Raw genomic sequence first — 19354 nt, 5'->3', positions numbered from 1 at the left:
CACTTCAGATAGCCAAGTTCTGTATTTTGATGTTCTTTATTTTACTAAAGACTTCTATAAAAACCCTTGAGAGTGCTGACATGAAAATTTGCTGCATCAAAATTCTGAGAGTGTAAAAGTTGAAACCAAGTATAAGCACGTTGAAAGACTTTTTTGACGAAATATATGAGGTTGTCTACTCTTGTTTTAACAACCTCATTACAGGAAGCCTCAAGCATATTTTATGAAAGTCTGCTGAAAAATTTAAATAATGGTCTATCCTCTGCTCTTAATAATAGTGACATGAAATTGTCATTGCAATTTTTACAATCAAGACCGAAACAAAGATACTGTAGTTTTTTTTACTTTATTGGCTTCTCCAGCAAGCGCTTTTAATACAAAATACAGCACCAAATTTTTCCCCTCTACACTTCCTTGTTCATTTCTCTAGTCTACACAATATTCCACACTACATTCTATCGATTTGCTTTCATATCTCTCACTAGTTCCTTATTTAGAAACTCAAATTGAACAAATACCAACCACCAGATGTTTGTCAAGTGTCACAGCGACCAGTGTTCCTGTGCTGTTTACAATTTTGTAAGGGGCTTGCATATGACCGAGTTTGCTTGACGGTTGAACCAGCTTGTACGCGTCTTCGAAGGACTTGGAAAGCGACGTGAGCATATCTAGTCCAGCCTGCAATAAATGTGGTTAGTGAGAACATACAAAAGCTATCACATGTAAACACACTAGAAACAAATGACTGGGATTGTGTATGCTTTTATTAATAAATCTTTTGAAAATGTGATCAAAATTTCAAGCAATAATTAAAGTTAGGAACAGCGACGAAGGCTGGTTCACACTCTATCGACGTATGTCAGCATTTTTTTTAAGCGTTCATCGTCGATTATGTGAAACATAAAATGATGGCATCGACGAAGCAACGCGGACACGTCGAGAAGAAAGTTTGCAGCTGCCAGGCATTCCCGATATTTCGCCGAGCATCGATGACCGCCTTTACAATGTGACCCATTTCAGCGATAGTAATTTGTTTTTCCATTACCAATTTCCGTTGAAGATAGTTGCTGTGAAATAAGTATTTCATTCCAGCATGCGAACACAGAGAGGTTTCTTCGTGGAAATTAAAAAAAAAATCAGAGCCCTATGTCACAGAGTATTTGCTGATGCAAATGCTGATGCATATCACGGCTATTCACTAGTTATTGCTGAAGGCATGGAATGAGTGCTGCTTGATTCGACCGCGTTGATTTCCTTAGTACTATTGTTACCATTTTTAGAACACTTTAGAAGACAACCAGTACAATAGGAAAATACCTAATTTCAATGGGCCAGTTCACCATAGCAATTTTAAGAACCTAACCAATTTAATTATTTTTTATAGCTTACCAGCAACATCTTGTAGGCATTCAAACAGAACAAAATAATAAGTGTTTCAACTTAAAAAACAGACTTTATTTGGGGAAGTCACAACCCATAATCAGAGTACTGCAATGGTGGTCATGGCTAGTGATACAGCAATGCTTAACTTCTAGTGAGCAAACTACTTGGTTAAATGAATAAAGGAAAGATAGAAAAACAGTGGATGTACTATTACATTAAAGTTGGAATATACAACGTCTTTTATGATTCATATAGAACATTTAAATATGGCAACAATTGATTCCTGCGTACACTACCTTTGAAAGGACAATTTGAAGGGAATCTTCCGAAAATACGCTCAGAGACATTTTCGGAGGCTGCTGACCTATAATCTCACAATCTGAGTCATCTTCATCAGCATCTGTGTAGTACTGATCATTCTGCTTAACCTGAACAAATGTTGACAGCAAGTGAATATGAGAATACCTGGCATAGTTAAACAAATCTATAGAATTGGCAGAAAGAGAAGAAACTCTCCAGTCTTTAACTAAAGCTTAGCTCATATATTTTGCATTCAATAGTTGGTAAAGTTGGCTGAATGAGGAAACACAAAGTGCCTGCAGCTCAAAATATAAGAAAACCCATTCAAGATACTTTGCATGTTGTTCACATGACTACTCAAGCATATTTTATTGCACATCCTCGCACAAACATCTTGTCTTGCGAGACTTTCGTAATACTTCTACAACATACGATTATCAATATGAATCTCTAAGTCTGTGTGTCATGTGTATGTCCAGCTATAGCAATCAAAATCTAGCAATGGAAATAAGCTTCACACTGGTTGGATCTTGGGACCTTCAACTAGCAAATCGACAGACAAGCAAGTCTAACCACTGCGTTAAACCGTCTTTACTGTTCCTAATTACGTATATTATCCATGGTTATTGCGATGGCAGGTTCCAAGCTAAAGTGTGTACTTTTATTATTAATTAATATTATCTTTCGCCTTTAAAAAAAGTTTTCATTAGTCTTACAATCATTACCTTTTTGAAATTTGTAAATTTTAAATGTGCCGTTTCAATTTCAAATGCGCAACTGTAATGGCACAATTTCAAACTTCAATTTCCGGTTTTTCCAAAGGCATTCGCTACAAATGCCAAAACTAAAAACTGCTCACACGAACATTCTTGAGTAGGAATTGCCTCTACATTCGCTCTCCATTCGGCCAGACAAAGTACCCTTGTGCGCTTCACCAAAATATTTAATTTTAACATCTCATTGATAAATTTGTAGTTGAATCGAGAAGAACTATTGTCGTGTTCAAAGCTTTGATGGATAACTTCTACTGTAACCATAACCTTTTGTTGTGCACACTTCCATGTACTAATACTAATTGTAATTATTAATTCAACAATTCCATGATTTTTATTTTCTCAGTTCATATTAATTACATCAGCATCAAATCATTTTTCATTGAAATTATTGTAGCAAAAAAGACTATCTAGCCATTACTTGTTAATTATATTTCACATTTAAACATGGTTACAGCCATTTTATTTTTTCTCTTAATTTATTAAACTCTTAATTAACTGCACAAAAGACTTTTCTCATGATATTAAGTTCAAAAGTTAGAATGGTAAATGTTGCATATGTTAAATAAAAATAAACTTTCTGTGCAAAGACTTGTTCATTACTCCAGGCAAAGCCGAGCATTCAGCTAGTATCATTCATATGAATCATCAATGACAGCAGAAGCTTTGTGTATCACCTTATGTCTGAGGAGCTGTACTGTTAATTGTATGCACACCCGTTTCTAAATTCAATCCAGGAACAAACGATAGTGAAACTTTCCATTGGATATTTCCATTATAGGCACATGTACAGCATCTGCTGGCCTTAATTTCAAATAACATTGTCAAGGAGAATTTAGCATCATTGTTTTGACAGATCAATGAAAATATAAAATTTTTAATCTTCATTTTAATTCACAAATGTTTTCTTTATAGTATGTAAAAAAACATTCCGTTTACTAATATACTCAAATGAATTGACGGTTTTTAAGACGAATGGTGAGAGAAAACCGCCGTTGGGAAACAAAAACTGGAATGCGATTATTTTAATTATCTCTTACTTGTATTATTCCTACACTTTAAATTAACTGAATGTGTATTAAATCAAACAACAAACTTTGCAAAAATGATTATGTTACATAAATGGTATTACTAGTTTAAAGCTAACTGACTTTCAAAGGCATGTACTCAGTTATCAATCATACATACATTAGCATTATTATCATTACAACAATTTGACAGTTAGCAAAAGCAGGTGCACTCGTACAGGTACACATTGACAATAACACTTTATTGATCATCTAAGTCTATTAGACTATATCTTATAGCTCTATAGACTAATATATAGAACTATTAGAATAGGTAGTTCTATAGATGTAGCTATAGACTTTATAGTTACATCTATATAACAATTTTACAGATTGTTGCCTATTTCTTGTGTTGTTTTTGTCTTTTATACGAAATTCGGACCACTTTTTTTGTCAAATACTACAGCAACCCGTTCTAAGTCAATAAAAAACTGAAGCGAACAGGAAATATGAAACGCCATTAAACAAAATCAGCATCATATTAGCAGACAGCAAAAGCAGTTCTCTCACTCTTACACACTTTTAGTTGCAGAGAGTTTTCACCAGAACTTTGTTTAGTGCCATTGATAAGCATATTAAGTACACATACATCAAGGAACACACCAGTTTTGAGTCATGAACACCCTGATAAACTCAGTAATGCCACTGGCCTTTCAACTTTATTAATACCTTGTTGACACTGAAAGGTATATATGTACACGTGTACCTTGTTGGCACTGAAAGGTATGTATGTACATGTGTACCTTGTTGACACTGAAAGGTATGTATGTACATGTGTACCTTGTTGGCACTGAAATGTATATATGTACATGTGTACTTGTTGGCACTGATAGGTACGTATGTACATGTATACCTTGTTGGCACTGAAAGGTATGTATGTACATGTGTACTTTGTTGACACTGAAAGGTATGTATGTACATGGGTACCTTGTTGACACTGAAAGGTATGTATGTCCATGTGTACCTTGTTGGCACTGAAAGGTATATATGTACATGTGTACCTTGTTGGCACTGAAATGTATATATGTACATGTGTACCTTGTTGTCACTGAAATGGATATATGTACATGTGTACCTTGTTGGTACTCAAAGGTATATATGCACATGTGTACCTTGTTAGCACTGAAAGGTATTTATGTACATGTGTACCTTGTTGGCACTGAAAGGTATGTATGTACATGTGTACCTTGTTGATACTGAAAGGTATATATGTACATGTGTACCTTGTTGGCACTAAAAGGTATGTATGTACATGTGTACTTTGTTGGTACTCAAAGGTATATATGTACATGTGAACCTTGTTGGCACTGAAAGGTATATATGTACATGTGTACCTTGTTGTAGCCTGTCTAGACAAACTGTTGTTTTTGCGGAGTTGTTCCCCCGTCGATCAGGCGAGCAACACAACAGCTTGTCACAAGACGTACTGCACCTGATGCATCAGCTGCACTGAAAGAGAGTTGTTCTCTTCCATCTATGCGGCTTGGCTGCGATGTTATGGCGGTCGCTTCCTTGGTAATCATAACGGATTTCGCTCAAAAATTTATGAAGAAAAAAATAAGATTGCAACGTTTAACCAGAGATCAGTTTCTGTTTTAAACTTTAGTAAAAATTAAGAATAAAATAAGTTAAAAATAAAACCCATAAGAACAAATATACTGACTGATACAAAAGTAGAAATAAAACTGACTGAGCGCACAAATAATGACATGTTTAGTCGATGATTGCTCTCAAGTTCTACTAAAGTTTACCGCAGAGACTGGTCGCTGGTTAAACGTTGTAATCTTATTTTTTCTACATAAGTTTTTACGCAAAATTCGTTATGATTACCAATGGAGCGACCGACATAACATCGCAACCAAACCGCATAGACGGAAGAGAACAACTCCCTATAAGTGCAGCTGATGCATCAGGTGCAGTACGTTTTGTGACAAGCTGTTGCGTTGCTCGCCCGATCGACGGGGAACAACTCCGCAAAAACAACAGTTTGTCAAGACAGGCTAACCTTGTTGGTACTCAAAGGTATATATGTACAAGTGTACCTTGTTGACACTGAAAGGTATGTATGTACATGTGTACCTTGTTGGCTCTAAATGTGTTAAGAGTTGGGTGAGACAAATGGGAAAATTCCAAGCAGAAAATCACTCGGTGTACTAATAGTTTAATAAGAATCATGAGCGACAGCTTATCAGATTGAGGAAGATGTATGAGTAACTGATTGTTATACCAGTTACATCTCTACTCAAAACAAAAACAAGCGACAGAATAATGCAGGTGAGCCCGGCTACAGTACCTTCAACTTTAAGTTGACTGGCCTACGCTGAATATAACATAGATGACAACAAATTGTAGAGGATGAACGTAAAACAGAGAATGGTAAGAGAAAGATTCCTAACAGATTATGTAGTTTATGAAAGAAGGTGAACAAAAAACTGAGATACAGTTATGTGGATAGATAAAAATATCACCATCATATCATCATCATACCAATGATCATATCAAGTGCATTACCAATTTTCTCATTCATAATTAAAAACGCAATTGATGCATTGCACTGCTCATAACATGGCACTAAACATTTCACTCAGAATCCATTTGCCTTAACCAGAAGAAATACAAGTTACATAACAAATATTTGACAAGAGATTCATTTGACAAACAAATTTGACTTTTAATACGCAACCAACATAGTGTTGTACCACAATACCAGTTTATATTTTGATAAGTGATACAGAAATTTTTTTACTTTTAATTAACTACAAAATTAAACCATACTTACATTAAAATAAATATTTGAGTCAAATTTTCAAAGTTTATAAAATAATCTGTATTGATGTGCATGGGTAAACATGGATACCATGTATAAAAATGATGTTTCTAAATTCTAAACCATTCTACATAATGATACAGCGCTACATAATGATACAGCACTACATGATGATACAGCGCTACATAAGGATACAGCGCTACATAAGGATACAGCGCTACATAAGGATACAGCGCTACATAATGATACAGCGCTACATAATGATACAGCGCTACATAATGATACAGCGCTACATAATGATACAGCACTACATAATGATACAGCGTTACATAATGATACAGCGCTACATAATAATACAGCGCTACATAATGATACAGCGCTACATAATGATACAGCACTACATAATAATACAGCACTACATAATGATACAGCACTACATAATGATACAGCACTACATAATGATACAGCACTACATAATGATACAGCACTACATAATAATACAGCGTTACATAATGATACAGCATTACATAATGATACAGAACTACATAATGATACAGCGCTACATAATAATACAGCGTTACATAATGATACAGCGTTACATAACGATACAGCACTACATAATGATACAGCACTACATAATGATACAGCACTACATAATGATACAGCACTACATAATAATACAGCGTTACATAAGGATACAGCACTACATAATGATAAAGCACTACATAATGATACAGCGCTACATAAATAATAATAAGAATTTATTTTTTCTTGTAAAGTTATATTTCATTTGTAGATTTCTGTGCTTGCCACGTCTGTAGCTAAACCTCTATACATTCATGTATTTAATCCATAGTCTATATAGCTTTATATTTATACATGTATATATGTATATATATATAGCTGTCACATAAAGAGCGCGGTTGCCCGAAACAGATTTGTAGTGGCTACTAGCTAAGTATTTTGTCCTCTTACTTACGTTATTATTATATGTATATATTTTAGCTAGTCTAATTTATACTTTTGACACTATTAAAATGACATCTGATGAAGTTCACATAAGCCCCTGACAACAAGCACAAACTAATAATAATAGGAGGAAACAACCATTTGTAATAAAAAGATGAAATACAGCTATACATGAAGTACGTATAGAAGTTTAGCTACAGACATGGCATAGAAACCGACAAATAAAATACAACTTTACTAAGAAGAATGAATGCTAGTGTAATGCAGTCATACCTCGACATACAAGTGCCCCAAACTACGAAACAAATGAAAAGACGAGCAAAATTTTCATGAAATTTCACCTTTGAGATACGAGAAACTTATGAGATACCAGCGTACGAGCCAGTTCTCGATGTCCAATAAATGGCCAAGTATGTGAGAAGACATTTTTGAAAACAACATTGCTCGATCTTTCTTGTTGAGTTGGTTTGAAATTTTTTAAACGGGCCAGCTAAAAGTCATATTGAAAGTGAGGCAAAAAGCGCTAAACTGGAAACAGATAATAAAAAATAAGACGAAGACAAAATCAAGGTTGTTTAGTAAAAGATTAAAACCCAGTGTCAAATGTGTGTTTAGTAAGCTGAATCCATTTAACTTAAATTCAAAATTTATGCCATGTTACACAGTGCCACAAAAGTGTAGCGTACCAAACATGTTGCCATCAAGTCCCTCTCATACAGCAGTTAGCCACCACTACATACATGTCTCGAAGGTATGAACCCCATACAGTACTCTACATAGTAATGTTACATTTTATTATACATGTAGATCATCACTAAATAGCCAGTAAATCCTTTGTTACATTGTAAGCGTAGGTAAAGTTCCAACAAACAAAAACACATCTTTCCATCATAATATCCCGTTTTTAAGTGGTTTTTAATAGTATGATAACAGATTAATTTGTATTTAGCTATTTTATATAGGAAATATTTCTTTGAGATATGAGAACATTGAGATATGAAAACATTGAAATAATTATGATCTCAGTCCCAGAATGCAGTAAGCTGTATGTTGAGGTATGACTGTACTGCAAATACAATTTGAACATAGTTAATAAGTAATTGATATAGACGGATATTTATACATAAGATCAAAATTTATGTTCTGTTGTCCTACAAATGCACTGTTATCACCTACTTCAACTGTCAGGTTCCACGGGACAGCCTTAGGACCCTGATCAACAGGTTCTAAGAATGGTTCCCACACAGAGCACTTCTCATTAAAGTAGGAAACGGCCACACTCAGGTTAGCCTCCACATAGAGCTACAAACAGTGAACATTTGCTTAACCAGCGTAAGAACAATAAAGTCATGCACGAAGAAGACAATCTACGCATGTGTGGGATCAATTTTCATTTGCAGGGTTACAAAGAGATGTCTGAATAGTTGTCAGACAGGAACCTTTGACCCATAATGAGCATTGACAATAATTAAAAATACTTGCTCTGATAATCTGACAATGAACAAATATAGAGTTATAGACCATTGAATTAGTTACTTTACAAAATGTTAACTTGAACTACTGTGAGATGATAAGTAGATGCATTTTTTTAGGTAGACTTTGGCTTCTGATGCGATTATACATGTACTTATACATATACAAAGGCTTCATGAATATATTTTGCTTAGCTATCTCGCTCTGGCGCGCTACTTGAGAGTCACGTGGAACCGTTTATTTCCAGTTGGACGCCACATTCAAAGCAGCTCAATGCATCATTAGCAAAGTGACTTCGCTTGACCTTTACTAGGAGTAGGTGGACCTATAATTTATTTTTTTACAAAAAAAAAACAAAACAGAATTTCATCTGCCCAAATATCACACTAAATTCAAAATTGAAAATGAAAAGAGTAAAATAATTTGAATTTTTGTCAAAAAAGATGGATACCGATATCAAAGAAAGCACATTTTGACATCGTTCCGAAGGTGTTACAAATAATTTATCTCATTGGGAGTTCGAGCCCGCATTTAGCAAAAAAATTAGCAATGAATCTGATGATTTAGATGGTAATTTAGACATAGGTAATGTTTTTCTAAGAAAAATAGAGTGAAGAGAAAGACTTCGCAGCGAATTTCCAATATCCACTATCTTGAATTCTAAAAAGATTCAAAGATATTATCACCACTATTTACACTCGTTAAACCTAGTCCATCTTGTTAATAAAAATGTACTGATCATTTGCATTTACATTTATTTCCTGCCAATTAGATCAGTACATTTTAAATTATGGTAAAGAGTATCGACCTATGTTTGAAATAGCAAAGTTTCAAAAAATTAATTACGTCCCAGCTAAAACAAAATGTAAAAAAAGATTAAAAAATGGCCTTGTGCTACAGGAAATGCTTACTAGCAAAAAAGGCAAAGGAGTAGCTTTCTAGTCAGATGTACACCAAATATTTTCTTATGAATAAAAAACCTAGCAGCAGAAAAACATGCCGGCACCGAGATAAATGTAATTTCATTTTGTACAGAACATTACAATGCATATGCAAATACCTGGATAGCTATAAGAAAAATACCGCTGACTAATAAATATTTCTACTCATCAAACATGCAAACCCTGATATATCATCAAAAACAAAGCTGATCGGAATCTGCATGCATTGTACGCAGCTTATTGTTCAAAACTAAATGATTTTTTATAATAATTTTTTCACATGGAAGGTAACTTAATTGCAAACCTTAGAGCTCCAGTTCCTCGTGTCAGCCTGTAGGTCGATTTCTGCTACGAGAAGGGGGACAGTCTTGTTACCCACACCACCTTCCAGCTTGAATATGATGCTCGGTGCCGCTACAATTATCTGTTCCCCTCTAAGACCTTTGCTCTCATCTCTTTCTGATACCAAAAAATCCTAAAATACAAACAAAGCACTGATATTGTGTACTCCGTACCTTACATGGACACATAATCTGCTCGCCAAAAATCCAGTGGTACCACCATAAACTTATTAACTATACTTATAGTTAATAAGCATAGTTAATAGGTCTATGTGTACCACTGCTCATAGCATTTTAAAGCTAATACTTCATGAGCCATTGCTTGAAACACTGTGTCTGTTATCTCAACTCTGAAGATACAGGTCCACAAACAAGAATTTATTTCCTTCCTAGAGAGCAATTTCCACATAATTTGAACTAAGGTGTAGTGATAATATATCGCAAGTGCAGTCACCTAGAGAAACAGGTTAGGGCACTTTTTGTTTTGACTATTTTGTTTAAAGAAAGTATTAAAAGTAAACTATCATTAGTGATAAAGAAATGCCATCCATCGAAATCTAACTTGACAGCTTGAAGACATAAATAGAAATATTCCATTCAAGGAAAGTGTTAGGAATGTAAACCTGAGATTCTGAAACACATCCAGCAAATGTTGAATAACATTTAATAATTTCCCATTTAGAAACTGATAGCTCAGTTTATTAAGCCTTGAACTACATATAAACTATTATGAGAGGCAAATTAAAATTATGTGCTTGCTTTGATGAATGAGTCACTTTCATAGCTCAATTTCAAAATTTTTACAATTGCAATTTAACAAAATTCAGAGAATTTCATTAAACAGTAATTTTAATTAGATAATAGATCTACCTTAGCTCTAGTCCTATAACAATGCCATTGCTATATGCATTTTATAAGCCAATAGTAGTTATTCTCATTTGCCTGCAGTAAAGTTTTTGTATATACCAGCTATAACAGCGCCAACATTTGCTTGGATGAGCTAAAAATATTGATTGTTCTATTGTTAAATCGCGACCTACCTACAAGTACATGTATATTACGCTAAAACTATAACAATGCTCCCATAGCAGTGAAAATATAAGCCAACTAGTTACATATGACATACTCGAATAACAGAACTTACATCTGAAGCAGTGGGATTTAGGTACCACATGCACATATCTGCCACCTTTCTCACTGTCCAAATGTCTTTATCTATGACTATTGTTGATGCCTCCAGATCTTCCTTTAAAAACCAAAAACGGCACAATAGAGTGAATGCCATTAATTTAAAAGTGCAAGAGCTCAGTCAGTTCTCGCAAAATCAGAGTTCTATGTGCCAATTGACCATTGTTAAAAGGAAGATTAATATGAACTGGACAATGGTAAAGACCAAGAATACAGATGCCAAAATAAATATAATTATGGAATGAAGTACCCAACAGGTATAAGTGTGGTAGTAGCCAACTCTACCAATTTTGCAAAGATGGTTACGGTGCAGAAAAATTCTTTCAATGAGTAGTAATTTTCTCACTGAATTTTTTACAATCATTCAGCATTCTCATGCTTGAACAGTAGTGCAGGGCAGAAACACATGCATTATTTGTTTTATGGTCAAGTAAATGATTGCCAACTCGGCTAACCAAAAAGCTTTATGCTTGTTTTATCCAAACCTGGACTAAACATTTCTCAATAATACCGATATTATAGTCATGAAACTAAATTTAATACAATTATGGGTGTTTTGTTATCGAGCCTAATATGTCAGATATATTTTGTTAAAGAACTTTGATCTATAATGCAGTGTTGCGTATTGCTGTGGGCAAGATTATCTTAATCTTGTAAACATGTCAAAGTCAGATAGGTTTATAAGTGTTTTGCAATTTCATTTTCAATGAGATGGTTGAAATTTTACAAAAACCACACATGCAGAATTTGCCACTTTTACCAGTTCTAAAATAAAAGTAACCAACATTTGTTGCACTATATATACTTACATGAAATACTGTATAGGTATAAATTAAAATATGCAGTCATCAGAAGTGAATGAATCACAAAAAGACAAACAGAAAAAGGCAAATCTAATATTGTCTTTGACTTGAACAAAAGTATTTCATAATTATTAGAGCTGCACAACGATTAAATAAATTAATCGCAATTAATAACTGGCCTGAACCAGTTAATCTTCGATTAATCTTAGAATTAATCTAGCCAAAACCTGCATATTGAAAAACAAATAATACAGCTACATATAAATGAATTATATTTAAGACAATTGTTAGCAGGAGTACGTGTTATGTACAATGTACGTAAGTTACAGTGTAATAATTATTATGAGTATAAAATGAAAGCAGTCTATGAAAGTCCATAATTAAGTCAGCAAAGAGTTGAGGTAGCACAGTTTATTCACATTATCCCAATAAAGGGATGCACTCTTCCTTCATACATGTACAATATTGCTAGCTTTAGAGAGTAGCCACTCGCAAAGGACAGTAGTAGTAGTAATTATTGTCTGCAACAGCTGGTGATGATTTCTGCGCGGTAGGATGAGAATTAATTAAATTATATCTAAATGATGATGTGCTGTAGAGGTAGGCAAATTCTTTCTGGCATATATTGCACTTCGCTTTTTTGTTTACGCTTCCAGCAACATGATTGCTGGAAGCAATCATGTTGCTGGAAATGCGCTACGAAGAAGACTGCGCTACGTATGGAGATGCGCTACGTATGGAAGACATTTTTCTGCTTTCATGTACCAATAGTGTCAATCTTATATTACTAATATTCTAAAGCTAAAATATGAGTATAATTTTTTGAAAAATGAAAATACATGTATAATTTACCTAAGAAAGTTTTTTAAAAATAAACAAAAAATAGACCGTAAGATACATGTATTAAATAATAATGTACTGAAATCGCTTTTGTTGCTATTACCTAGAAACATGTTGGAAAAGCTAACAACTTGGCTGCTAATGGCTAAATCGGTGTGGCGCATGTGCGTTGTATTGTATAAACAAGTTTAATGTTAGCGACGCACTTTGTGTTTTCATAGTTGAGTGCAAAATAATTGTGGCTGTATATAATTGGTAAGAAAGTGTTGCTTGTCATAATATTTATTTGTTAGTAAATTAAATGGTAGTAACCTGCTAATTTAATGTTATATATTGAACAACACCAAGGAACAACATCATGATCACCATCTCGATTGTATTTTATTTAAGATTAATCGGCTCAACTCAGTTAATCGCTCAGTTAATTGATCTTGTTAATCGTTTAATTAACGCAATGATAATGCAGCTTTAATAATTATTCATGCATATATAGTATGTAAAGTTAGTATGTTAGTATGTAAAGTTAGCAGAAGTCTGTTTTGAATGACACACATTAAAAAGCTTTAATGAAAAGAGCTAGTTAGTTACCTGAGAGAGCTGAAGATTTGAAGCTATCTTACTGATGGTAGTGATGATGGCAGGCGAAACACATAGGTCAAGGTTACCCAATGTCAGATTTATGTGCATTCCTTGGTTGTCAGGGGCGGATCCGTAGATATCGATGTTGCATGGCGCCATAATCTAACAAAAATGCCAAATGGATTCAATACAGATACTTAGCTACAGTATAGTCACAACAAAACTCAACTTGAATATTTTTAACAAATATGCACAATCGCGGAATGCCAAAAGTTGTTGGACAAGATCACTTTAGGGAAACATAACCAAGAACGAATAGCATTGAAAAAACTCCCTTTGAAAACAACTGAAATAAATTAATTGTGGTAAAAATCTTTTTTTGATATGACTAAAATGTCTTAGTGATAAAACAAACAAAAAAAGAACAATGTTCGTATGACCTGTTACATTCAAGTTCGGAATACTACTAAATCCTAATATTTAATTTATTCTCATTATAACAGCCCTAAAATTGAAATTCAATATTTGCTTGTCTGCAAGCTAACAGTCCTGTCATGACAGCAATAAAACTGAAAACTATTATGTGATAACCTACACAAGTGAACAAAAATATATTTCAAAAGCTTTAATCATCAAAATGATATCAACTACCACAGGCGATTTGTTAAAATGGTTGGTTCATTGAGCTTGTGTAGCTGATCGACTTCAGTTGAATTCCACATCAATACTTTAACCAGAGTTTGACTACGTGATACAGATTATTGAATGTAGTATCAGTGATAGATTTAACTAATAAGTACAACAGTGAGGGTCAGAAGCAGACAACTATCTCAAATGTACCTGGTGGAGACATTGAACAGAAATTTTTAACCTCTACTAGCATGAAACACTCTGATAATAACGATAATGCTTTGCACACGACTTCACTATCTTACTGTATGTAAATTACACAAGGGTGTTACAGTCAAGAGGTTCATACCTTACTGCTACTATAACAAACTTTCTAAAGAACAGAGAGTAAAATGAGTCTCTCAACGGATGATTTCAATTAATAAGGTATAGGATTACAATTTTTTTTATACATATTGCAAATTCCATGTCTATGTTGTTTTTATACTTTATGTATGAACAATTCTTGCTTGATGTTACGATTTTTTGCAGCAAACTTTTTTTGTTTAGGTAAGTATTAACATGGCTAAAATATTAAGTATACGTGAGCTAGCAACTAGCAACTACTACAACACAACAACTATGTCAGAAGATTGTGGTATAACAAGTTGATGAGTGTTAATTTTCATTTAAGCATTGAAGTTTGGACCACCAACAGTTTCAATTTTACACTAAAACCCCGAATGGGCATTATTAGATAATCTTTTACCTATGGATTTTGTTTTTAGTCAACACTTTTGATAAAGTCTTTTATGAGTTACATTTATACAGCAATGTTATAAGGATGACATTCAATCGCTATAACCCTTCGACTTCAAGTGAAAGCATTACCATTCAGACATAATCTTCACTTTGACAACATGAAAAAATTTACTAGCAACAAAACATAAAACTTAAATGAGCAAATACTTTTGATACAATAATCAACATTTTTTGATTGCAGAAATGGCCAAGGTTATAAAACTGAGTGCGGGATAATAAATTAAAATTTAGACCTAACGACTAACATTCCAACGAAAAAAAAGAAGATTAATATCCAAATAAAAGGAGAAATGTAGTGAGATCGATGAAATGAGTGTTCCTTTGAAAGAGCTATACGCCTATGCTGTTTATACAGAACATGATTGCTAAAAGATTCCTATAGCTAAAGTAACATAATCATGGAGCGGCAAAAATTAAAGTCTATTCACAGACAGAGCTAAAGTGATAGCCTAGGTAATAAAGAATGAAGCAGCGTTCTGATAAGTAGATTCATTACTAACCTGAGCCATCTTCTGATATTCCTTTTCTTCGATACTGTACAAGGCTGAAAATATTTGTAGCTCAAGTCCGGCATCGAGTGTCTGAGCCCGAGAACTCATTCTCATTTGAAACTTTATACCAGTCTAAAACAAGAAGAACAAGCAATTCAGAAATCGTAAAAACGCTGATATTCACCAGTTTCTTCCGTAACAATGTGTTGCCAATGGTTGTGGCTCTAAAATAAACTATATCATAGTCTTCAGGAGCTTTAACATTAACAAAAATTAAGTGTAGCGATCAAAACTAATCAAAACGCATAAAACACTCAGGTCAACAATTTTGTTATGATATTCAAGGTCTTTACAACTATGCTTACAAAAAAACTTAACAACAACCAATATTAATACATAGGACAAGATTAAGGCTTAGTTCATTTCAAAAGAATTACTAAAGCGCATAAGAATTATAAACTGATCACATAAAGCCTGGTTCCCATATATGCCGCAAAGCACCGGCGACAGCACCGCAGGCTATTGCGGTAAAATGGGAACCTACACGCCGCGGATCGCAGTGCACCGCCGGTGGATGCCAGCAGTCAACGCAAGAGTTTGCGCATGTTCAAATTTTGCAGACGGCTGCAGGCAAAACCTTCCCGAAATGCACTGTACGGGTAAAGGTCACCATTATAGGAACGGCATGGCGAGAGAACATTTTATTTTATTGCGCCATTATGATTACGATATTATTAACGATGTGGCTTTTATGTGAACATTAAACCGCGACGAGCACCGCAAGTGTTTTGCTGCGCGATATTACCGCCGGTGCTTTGCTACGTATATAGGAACCAAGCTTTACAATACTAGTATGAGTATCATCAGCTCACATCAATAAACATCAGAGTTATAAACTGAGCACATTACGCTGCAAGTAAAATTAATATGAGTAACTTCAACTCACATCAAGAATGAGAGCATTGGTGCTCTTGGCTGCTGCATCTTCAACAAGAATGATCTCGGGGTGTTTGACATGAAGAGTGATGATGGTTTCAGCAGCTGACAATGTCTCTCCGCTGACATCCTCAGCTACAACAACAAAATCTCCTTCAAAATTTGCAAATATTTCAAAAATTTTGAAACCAATACATAATTAAAATTTAGTTTAGACAATTACATTATTACGATGTAATCGATAACATTGAGTTGTGAGCCAGAAGTCTCATCAAAATCTTCATGCAACTAGTTCTTCTAACATGCAAGTGTAGCTCATTTCGAGCAGCAAATTCAAGTACACAACTACTGGACTACTGCATGAATGCATGCATGTGCATATCTAATATAAATGCTCTTCAAAAATACTTTGTTATATCTCATTGACATGATATTGTAACAGTAAAAATTAACGATCAAAATATACATCTATGTTAATTTTTAAAACCATAACTTACAAATTAATAGCTTAAGGGAAAAATCAAACGGGAAGTGCATAAACATATTGGACTGCTTATTACAGTGCTCCCTGACTGCAGTCAGCATTCACTGAGCTTTAGCCATTTGCAGAAATAAAAGCTTTTCAAATGATAGGGTCATTTGTACCTGCTAAAAAGACTAAAACCAAAGGAACAAATGTAATGAATTTCATGCTAAGGGTGCAATGTTTTTTCAAACAGCCCTGACGTTAAAATAAGAAAATATAAAATTATTATTTGCAGCTCGACTGTAATAGACTGACCAACAATGATGTTGACACAAATAGGTTCTGTGAGATTAATCAAGTTGATTGCCATACATTGAAATCATACACTGCTATAACCGAATCTCAAACTTTGCTAAAGCGTTCATAGTTTTCCATCAAGGTGTAAACATACACATATAATGATGAGCAGGCTGCAAAATTTAATACGTTCCATAATTTATTTTTATATCAGATCATATCACCAATTATGAGACAGTTTGATAGTTTTGTATGCATAGATTAAGGTTGAAACAACATGCTTCATTACTTGAGTGAATGCGTGATGTGAATTTTAGGAAACACAGAATATACAAAATTTGAGGTATTAAGCAACAATATTATGATATTAACAAATGTTTTCTACAGATCAAATCATAATAAGCCATATTGAAATTTAATAATTACTATAGGCTAGACAGAATAGTAGTTGTCTTCCACCGGCAAATGACAAACTAATATAGCATAAAGGTGCATTCTAGTAACACAAGCAGTGCAGAGTGGTAACAATAAAACAGCAGTACATGTTTACCCAGCTTTACTATGGTGTCACCTGATGCATTACAAAACAGAAGTTGCATAAAGTAATGAATTGGAGAGTAAAGAGAAGACTTCCTAAATGCTAGTCGAACTTTAGCAATAGCATAGACGTAAATTTATCAAAGTTTCTCATAAGCTCAAACAATGGTTGAAAGATGAAACTTGTTTACGTTTTCAAGGATCAGCTTCCAGTGGATGATTGGTAGAATACGCAACCCGAAAATCTATACAAAAAATCATACAACTGGGCATTATCTCACAAAAGTATCCACATTACGCAACTTTGCTGAATATGATTCTTAATTAGTGATTTTGGGTTGACTTTACAAACATTTATAGCAAACTGGAAAGAGTACAAACATATACATGTACATCACAATGCAAATTTTTTTTGAAACCTTGACATTTGTGAACAATATTATTCTTGCTGCAGACTGAAATACATTCAGTTTTACAGATAGGTATAAAGTGTGACAAATTAAAAACCCTTGAGCCATTAAATTTTTACTTTTGGCATCCTATAAGATTCTCAGCTAAATTTTATTGACGGATTCAAACAACACTTACAAATGATGTCTTTAGACTCTTTGACAGCTGACTTCTGAGTATTGTTAAACTTAGGCATGCCTTTGATAAAGAAGTCACTCACAGCCATAAGGTATGGCAGAGCTATGATAATGAACAGCTTGTGAAGATGCACATCGACTGCAAAGCACAGATGTAATAATAGTAATATAACAATACAATAATAAACTCCTTCAAATGTTATAAAAGATTATTTAGTTATCTTATGATCGTGACAATCAGACGAAACACCGCCAACAGTTAGCCAATGAATGAATGGAATAAATTGTTAGTGCACAACTAATTCTTTCATTAAAAATACTTCATAATAGAATGTGAAACCAACAAAAATAAAAAAGTACGCAATTGCAAATGTCATGATATGTACAGTCAAAGGCCAATAGGTATGAAGAATACATTGTTTTTGCTATAGTAATATAGAGATCAGCAACAGCCATGCTTCTCACTCAACTCAGTCCTCACTGCCACGCTGGCTTAGTTAATGCTTGCTTAAACTGTCAATTTCTGTAGTTTGGTATGATATGTTACAGGTATAATTGAAACAATTACCAGTTCAGTATGTGTTTGACTGAACCTAGCGTACAGGACTACTGGCGATTAAGTACATGTTCACCTCAACTGAGTGTATAAACTACTGGTTGTTAAGTACATGTTCACTAGAACTGAGTGTATCCAGTACTGGTAATTAAGTACACAATCACCTCAACTGATTGTATATACCACTGGTAGTTAAGCACACAGTCAACTCAATTGAATGTATATACACTACTGGTAGTTAAGAACATGTTCAACTCAACTGAGTGTATACACTACCTATAGTTAAGTGCATGTTCAACTCAACTGAGTGTATACACTACTGGTAGTTAAGTACATGTTCAACTCAACTGAGCGTATACACTATTAGTAGTTACGTACATGTTTAACTCAACTGAGCGTATAGACTACTGGTAGTTAAGTACATGTTCACCAGAACTGAGTGTATACACTACTGGTAATTAAGTATACAATCACCTCAACTGAGTGTATATACTACTGGTAGTTAAGCACACATTCAACTCAAGTGAGTGTATATACACTACTGGTAGTTAAGTAGATGTTCAACTCAACTGAGTCTATACACTACTAGTAGTTAAGTACATGTTTAACTCAACTGAGCGTATACACTG

At 34.1% G+C, this 19354-nt stretch overlaps 1 protein-coding gene across 1 annotated transcript in view; it reads right to left on the bottom strand.

Moving 5' to 3' along the window:
- The window catches only part of LOC137399435 (intermembrane lipid transfer protein VPS13A-like), a 102578-nt gene that overhangs the window by 42042 nt on the left and 41182 nt on the right, over nucleotides 1–19354 (bottom strand). The window contains exons 29-37 of the mRNA XM_068085540.1: nucleotides 18171–18308; nucleotides 16293–16417; nucleotides 15356–15478; nucleotides 13434–13586; nucleotides 11159–11260; nucleotides 9978–10148; nucleotides 8436–8561; nucleotides 1680–1811; nucleotides 523–678 (exon numbers count right to left, since the gene is read on the bottom strand). Of these exons, the coding sequence (XP_067941641.1) occupies nucleotides 523–678; nucleotides 1680–1811; nucleotides 8436–8561; nucleotides 9978–10148; nucleotides 11159–11260; nucleotides 13434–13586; nucleotides 15356–15478; nucleotides 16293–16417; nucleotides 18171–18308 (1226 nt within the window). The remainder of the gene's footprint in view (nucleotides 1–522; nucleotides 679–1679; nucleotides 1812–8435; nucleotides 8562–9977; nucleotides 10149–11158; nucleotides 11261–13433; nucleotides 13587–15355; nucleotides 15479–16292; nucleotides 16418–18170; nucleotides 18309–19354) is intronic.

The sequence above is a fragment of the Watersipora subatra genome, chromosome 7, assembly GCF_963576615.1.
Source record: "Watersipora subatra chromosome 7, tzWatSuba1.1, whole genome shotgun sequence".
Classification (NCBI taxonomy): domain Eukaryota; kingdom Metazoa; phylum Bryozoa; class Gymnolaemata; order Cheilostomatida; family Watersiporidae; genus Watersipora; species Watersipora subatra.
This window is presented reverse-complemented; position numbering and strand designations above follow the sequence as displayed.